General features: G+C 53.6%; 1 protein-coding gene across 1 annotated transcript; it reads right to left on the minus strand.

Moving 5' to 3' along the window:
* Nucleotides 1-1,024: 1,024 nt before the first annotated feature.
* LOC121842600 (glycine-rich cell wall structural protein 1-like) lies at nt 1,025-1,813 on the minus strand. Its single transcript, XM_042312484.1, has one exon. The coding sequence runs from the start codon at nt 1,811-1,813 to the stop codon at nt 1,025-1,027; it is 789 nt and encodes a 262-aa protein (XP_042168418.1).
* Nucleotides 1,814-6,588: the final 4,775 nt, after the last annotated feature.

The following is a 6,588-nucleotide window of genomic DNA, read 5'->3' on the forward strand; positions in this document are numbered from 1 at the left end:
GCTTCAGGGAACTGAAAAGAGGAGGGACTCAGGGATGTGTTTGCTTTGGGGACCTTTAACAGAAGGTGACTGGCAGAACGGGTGTTGTATGTGGAGGAAGAGGGCTGCAGTAGATATCTCAGGTAGGGGGGAGCGAGGTCTAAGAGGGTTTTATAAATAAGCATCAACCAGTGGGTCTTGCTAGAGGTACACAGAGATGACCAGTTTACAGAGGAGGATAGAGTGCAGTGATGTGTCCTATAAGGAGCATTGGTGGCAAATCTGATGGCCGAATGGTAAAGAACATCTAGCTGCTCGAAAGCACCTTTACCTGCCGATCTATAAATTACATCTCTGTAATCTAGCATGGGTAGGAGGGTCATCTGAATCAGGGTTAGTTTGGCAACTGGGTGAAAGAGGAGCGATTATTATATTTTTTTTAATTCATTTTTTAATTGTACCTTTATTTAATTAGGCAGGTCAGTTTAAGAACATATTGTTATTTACAATGACGGACTACCCCGGCCAAACTCTAACCCGGGACAACGCTGGGCCAATTGTGCGTTGCCCTGTGGGACTCAAAATCACGGCCAGTTGTGATGCAGCCTGGAATCGAAACAGGGTCTGTAGTGACGCCTGACCTGAGCCGTGTAGCCGTTTAGCGGTTTAGGTCCCCCCCAGGGTCTGTAGTGACGCCTGACCTGAGCCGTGTAGCCGTTTAGCGGTTTAGGTCCCCCCAGGGTCTGTAGTGACGCCTGACCTGAGCCGTGTAGCCGTTTAGCGGTTTAGGTCCCCCAGGGTCTGTAGTGACGCCTGACCTGAGCCGTGTAGCCGTTTAGCCGTTTAGGTCCCCCAGGGTCTGTAGTGACGCCTCTAGCACTGAGATGCAGACCGCTGCGCCACTCGATAGAGGAAAAGCAACTCTTAACCATTTAGCGGTTTAGCGGTTTAGCAGTTTAGCCATTTAGCCGTTTAACCGTTTAACCGTTTAGCCGTGTAGCCATTTAGCAGTTTAGCCGTTTAGCCGTTTAGCCGTTTAACGCGTTTAGCGGTTTAGGTCCCCCCCTCCCATCCGTCCTCCAGGTGGAAGGTCCCCCCCCTCCCATCCATCCTCCAGGTGGAAGGTCCTCCCCCATCCGTCCTCCAGGTGGAAGGCCCCCCTCCGTCCTCCAGGTGGAAGGTCCCCCCCTCCGTCCTCCAGGTGGAAGGTCCCCCTCCCATCCATCCTCCAGGTGGAAGGTCCCCCCCCCATCCGTCCTCCAGGTGGAAGGTCCCCCCACATCCGTCCTCCAGGTGGAAGGTCCCCCCATCCGTCCTCCAGGTGGAAGGTCCCCCCTCCCATCCGTCCTCCAGGTGGAAGGCCCCCCCCATCCGTCCTCCAGGTGGAAGGCCCCCATCCGTCCTCCAGGTGGAAGGTCCACCCCCATCCGTCCTCCAGGTGGAAGGTCCCCCCCACATCCGTCCTCAAGGTGGAAGGTCCCCCCATCTGTCCTCCAGGTGGAAGGTCCCCCCCCATCCATCCTCCAGGTGGAAGGTCCCCCCCTTCCATCCGTCCTCCAGGTGGAAGGTCCCCCCCCTCCCATCCGTCCTCCAGGTGGAAGGCCCCCATCCGTCCTCCAGGTGGAAGGTCCCCCCTCCCATCCGTCCTCCAGGTGGAAGGTCCCCCCCTCCCATCCGTCCTCCAGGTGGAATGCCCCCCTCCCATCCGTCCTCCAGGTGGAAGGTCCCCCCTCCCATCCGTCCTCCAGGTGGAAGGCCCCCCCTCCCATCCGTCCTCCAGGTGGAAGGCCCTCCCCCCATCCGTCCTCCAGTTGGAAGGCCCTCCCCCTCCCATCCGTCCTCCAGGTGGAAGGTCCCCCCTCCCATCCATCCTCCTGGTGGAAGGCCCCCCTCCCATCCGTCCTCCAGGTGGAAGGCCCCCCCCCTCTCATTCATCCATCCTCCAGGTGGAAGGTCCCCCCCCTCCCATCCATCCTCCAGGTGGAAGGTCCCCCCTCCCATCCGTCCTCCAGGTGGAATGCCCCCCTCCCATCCGTCCTCCAGGTGGAAGGTCCCCCCTCCCATCCGTCCTCCAGGTGGAAGGTCCCCCCTCCCATCCATCCTCCTGGTGGAAGGTCCCCCTTCCCATCCGTCCTCCAGGTGGAAGGTCCCCCCCCTCCCATCCGTCCTCCAGGTGGACGGTCCCCCCCCTCCCATCCGTCCTCCAGGTGGAAGGCCCCCCCCCATCCGTCCTCCAGGTGGAAGGTCCCCCCTCCCATCCGTCCTCCAGGTGGAAGGTCCCCCCTCCCATCCGTCCTCCAGGTGGAAGGCCCCCCCCCTCCTATCCGTCCTCCAGGTGGAAGGTGACATGACACTGATATCGCGCTGGGACGCTCCTTCATTCACGCCTTTGGCGAGACCTTGCAGATAACCCCTCGTCCCAATTAATCAAAACAACTCTTAATTAGCCTATTAACAAAGTAAGCTGGCTGCACATGCTGTGATCAGATCAGATGGACGGAACAGGAAAAATAGAGATGAGAAGAGGGAGAGGATAACAGAACGAGGAGAGGGGTTTGGAGGTTTGACAGTCACGGCTGTAAGCAGGGGAGGGAGGGAGAGAGAGAGAGAGAGAGGGAGGGAGAGAGAGGGAGAGAGAGATAGAGAGAGAGGGAGAGGATAACAGAACGAGGAGAGTGGTTTAGAGGTTTGACAGTCACGGTGTAAGCAGGTGAGGGAGGGAGAGAGGGAGAGAAGAGAGGGAGGGAGAGTGAGAGAGAGAGAGAGCGCAATAATGAGAGTGATGGATAGAGAGTGAGAGACCGAGAAAGAAAGAGAGAAGGACAGAGAGAAAATGAACCAGAGGGATAAATAGATGAGAGAGGGAGAGAGCCCTACACACTTCAAAAAAAGGGTTCCAAAATGGTTATTCGGCTGTCCCCAAAGGAAGACCCTTTTGGTTCCAGGTAGAACTCATTTGGTTCCAGGTGGAATTATTTTGGTTCCAGGTAGAACTCTTTTGGTTCTAGGTGGAATTATTTTGGTTCCAGGTAGAACTCTTTTGGTTCCAGGTGGAATTATTTTGGTTCCAGGTGGAATTATTTTTTGTTCCAGGTAGAATTATTTTGGTTCCAGGTAGAACTCTTTTGGTTCCAGGTAGAATTATTTTGGTTCCAGGTAGAACACTTTCGGTTCCAGGTAGAACGCTTTTGGTTCCAGGTAGAACACTTTCGGTTCCAGGTAGAACGCTTTTGAGATCCATGTAGAACCGTATGTGAAAAGTGTTCTACATGGAACTCAAAAGGGTTCTCTATGGAACCAAAGGGTGAGGATAGCCGAAGAACCCCTTTAGGTTGTGGACTGCAATTTGTTTTGAAGAGAGTAGATAGAGAAATTGATAGAATGGTAGTGAGAGACATTCCTCCTGCCCCTGGCCAGCTGAGAGGCCTCATCAGATTCCCAGCATGCTCTCTGCCCTGCGCCAGCGCCACAACTGGGTGGAACGGCATGATCGCTCATTCACCAAGTAGATTAACTCCACACTGCAAATCTGTCTCTTCACGATGTCCTGTCTTCTCCCCTTCAGTAGCCGTGGGTCGGTCCTCTCTCTTTATGTAACAGCTGTGTGTGTGTGTGTGTGTGTGTGTGTGTGTGTGTGTGTGTGTGTGTGTGTGTGTGTGTGTGTGAGAGAGAGCCCAGCGTCAAGCGGAGTATCTACTTCTGCTTGCACATCCACACAGGGCCCAATATCATTCACCCTGTGGCCCACTTCAGGACATTCACGTCTGTCACGTGGCTCCTCGCTCTATAGCGTTGCTCATCACAGGCAGCATCACACAAACAGTATTACAATACAGTAAATATCACTAGAAATAGTGGTAACATGTCCTGAGGAAACACTTCTAGTCAAGCTGTTGTCTCCTCCAATCCTTGCTGCTGGAATCCCCACGCTGTTGTCTCCTCCAATCCTTGCTGCTGGAATCCCCACGCTGTTGTCTCCTCCAATCCTTGCTGCTGGATTCCCCACGCTGTTGTCTCCTCCAATCCTCGCTGCTGGAATCCCCACGCTGTTGTCTCCTCCAATCCTCGCTGCTGGAATCCCCACGCTGTTGTCTCCTCCAATCCTCGCTGCTGGAATCCCCACGCTGTTGTCTCCTCCAATCCTCGCTGCTGGAATCCCCACGCTGTTGTCTCCTCCAATCCTCGCTGCTGGAATCCCCACGCTGTTGTCTCCTCCAATCCTTGCTGCTGGATTCCCCACGCTGTTGTCTCCTCCAATCCTCGCTGCTGGAATCCCCACGCTGTTGTCTCCTCCAATCCTCGCTGCTGGAATCCCCACGCTGTTGTCTCCTCCAATCCTCGCTGCTAGAATCCCTACGCTGTTGTCTCCTCCAATCCTTGCTGATGGAATCCCTACGCTGTTGTCTCCTCCAATCCTCGCTGCTGGAATCCCCACGCTGTTGTCTCCTCCAATCCTTACTGATTGAATCCCCACGCTGTTGTCTCCTCCAATCCTCGCTGCTGGAATCCCCACGCTGTTGTCTCCTCCATCCCTCGCTGCTGGAATCCCCACGCTGTTGTCTCCTCCAATCCTCGCTGCTGGAATCCCCACGCTGTTGTCTCCTCCAATCCTCGCTGCTGGAATCCCCACGCTGTTGTCTCCTCCAATCCTCGCTGCTGGAATCCCCACGCTGTTGTCTCCTCCAATCCTCGCTGCTGGAATCCCTACGCTGTTGTCTCCTCCAATCCTCGCTGCTGGAATCCCCACGCTGTTGTCTCCTCCAATCCTCGCTGCTGGAATCCCCACGCTGTTGTCTCCTCCAATCCTCGCTGCTGGAATCCCCACGCTGTTGTCTCCTCCAATCCTTACTGATGGAATCCCCACGCTGTTGTCTCCTCCAATCCTCGCTGCTGGAATCCCTACGCTGTTGTCTCCTCCAATCCTCGCTGCTGGAATCCCCACGCTGTTGTCTCCTCCAATCCTCGCTGCTGGAATCCCCACGCTGTTGTCTCCTCCAATCCTTACTGATGGAATCCCCACGCTGTTGTATCCTCCAATCCTCGCTGCTGGAATCCCCACGCTGTTGTCTCCTCCAATCCTCGCTGCTGGAATCCCTACGCTGTTGTCTCCTCCAATCCTCGCTGCTGGAATCCCTACGCTGTTGTCTCCTCCAATCCTCGCTGCTGGAATCCCTACGCTGTTGTCTCCTCCAATCCTCGCTGCTGGAATCCCCACGCTGTTGTCTCCTCCAATCCTCGCTGCTGGAATCCCCACGCTGTTGTCTCCTCCAATCCTTACTGCTGGAATCCCCACGCTGTTGTCTCCTCCAATCCTTACTGCTGGAATCCCCACGCTGTTGTCTCCTCCAATCCTCGCTGCTGGAATCCCCACGCTGTTGTCTCCTCCAATCCTCGCTGCTGGAATCCCCACGCTGTTGTCTCCTCCAATCCTCGCTGCTGGAATCCCTACGCTGTTGTCTCCTCCAATCCTTACTGATGGAATCCCCACGCTGTTGTCTCCTCCAATCCTCGCTGCTGGAATCCCTACGCTGTTGTCTCCTCCAATCCTTACTGATGGAATCCCCACGCTGTTGTCTCCTCAAATCCTCGCTGCTGGAATCCCTACGGTGTTGTCTCCTCCAATCCTCGCTGATGGAATCCCCACCGATAAGGTCTGAACCAGAAGGGACCTATATCTCAATATCCTACCAATCACTCAACGAGGTTTAGGGAGAATCCAGAGTCTCTTCCGCCGTCGTTAAAGCTGATTTAAAGATTAGATTAAAAGTACGGCTCTTGGAAGGACCATTAAGGATTCTTAAGAGGGATTAAAGCACTCGTACCAACTGTTATTCACAGTATTGGCTAAAGGTTTTTATGGATTAAAACACTTCTACCAACTGTAGAAAACCACAGTCCTGATATTGTCTTCTTTTTAAATGTACTTTCTGAAATGGCTTTTAGTGCAGATTATAGAAGCTAGACCCTCCTCTTAGTGCGAGAGCAGAACGGCTGTAACTACAGCCGGGTTGAAAACCACAGTCCTGATATTGTCTTCTTTTTAAATGTACTTTCTGAAATGGCTTTTAGTGCAGATTATAGAAGCTAGACCCTCCTCTTAGTGCGAGAGCAGAACGGCTGTAACTACAGCCGGGTTGAAAACCACAGTCCTGATATTGTCTTAAAAAAAAAAAAAAAGTACTTCCTGAAATGGCTTTGTTACAGAAACGGTTGTCCCTCTTACAGATTGTCTGTCACCTCTGCAACGTTGCCCATCAAGCACGCCTCAAACTCAACTCTGGACCCTCGAAAGCCCCCCACACGTTCCACTGCTTGTTTTCAGTGTTCCCCTCTGAATCAGTGACTGGTTTAGACCTGGGACACCAACGTGTGTCAGGAATGAATTAATCAAGAGAAGAGTGTCACGCCCTGGTCTTAGTATTCTGTGTTCTCTTTATTATTTCGGTCAGGCCAGGGTGTGACATGGGTGATTTATGTGGTGTGTTTAGTCTTGGGGTTTTAGTAGGTTTATGGGATTGTGACTTAGTAGGGTTATCTAGAAAAGTCTATGGTTGCCTGAAGCGGTTCTCAATCAGAGGCAGGTGATTCTCGTTGTCTCTGATTGGGAAC

The sequence above is a fragment of the Oncorhynchus tshawytscha genome, unplaced genomic scaffold (assembly GCF_018296145.1).
Source record: "Oncorhynchus tshawytscha isolate Ot180627B unplaced genomic scaffold, Otsh_v2.0 Un_contig_11676_pilon_pilon, whole genome shotgun sequence".
Taxonomy (NCBI): domain Eukaryota; kingdom Metazoa; phylum Chordata; class Actinopteri; order Salmoniformes; family Salmonidae; genus Oncorhynchus; species Oncorhynchus tshawytscha.

Coding starts and splice junctions, on each gene's coding strand:
- LOC121842600 (XM_042312484.1), bottom strand. CDS start 1,813: ATGGGAGGGGGAGGGCCTTCCAACTGGAGGACGGATGGGGGGAGGGCC.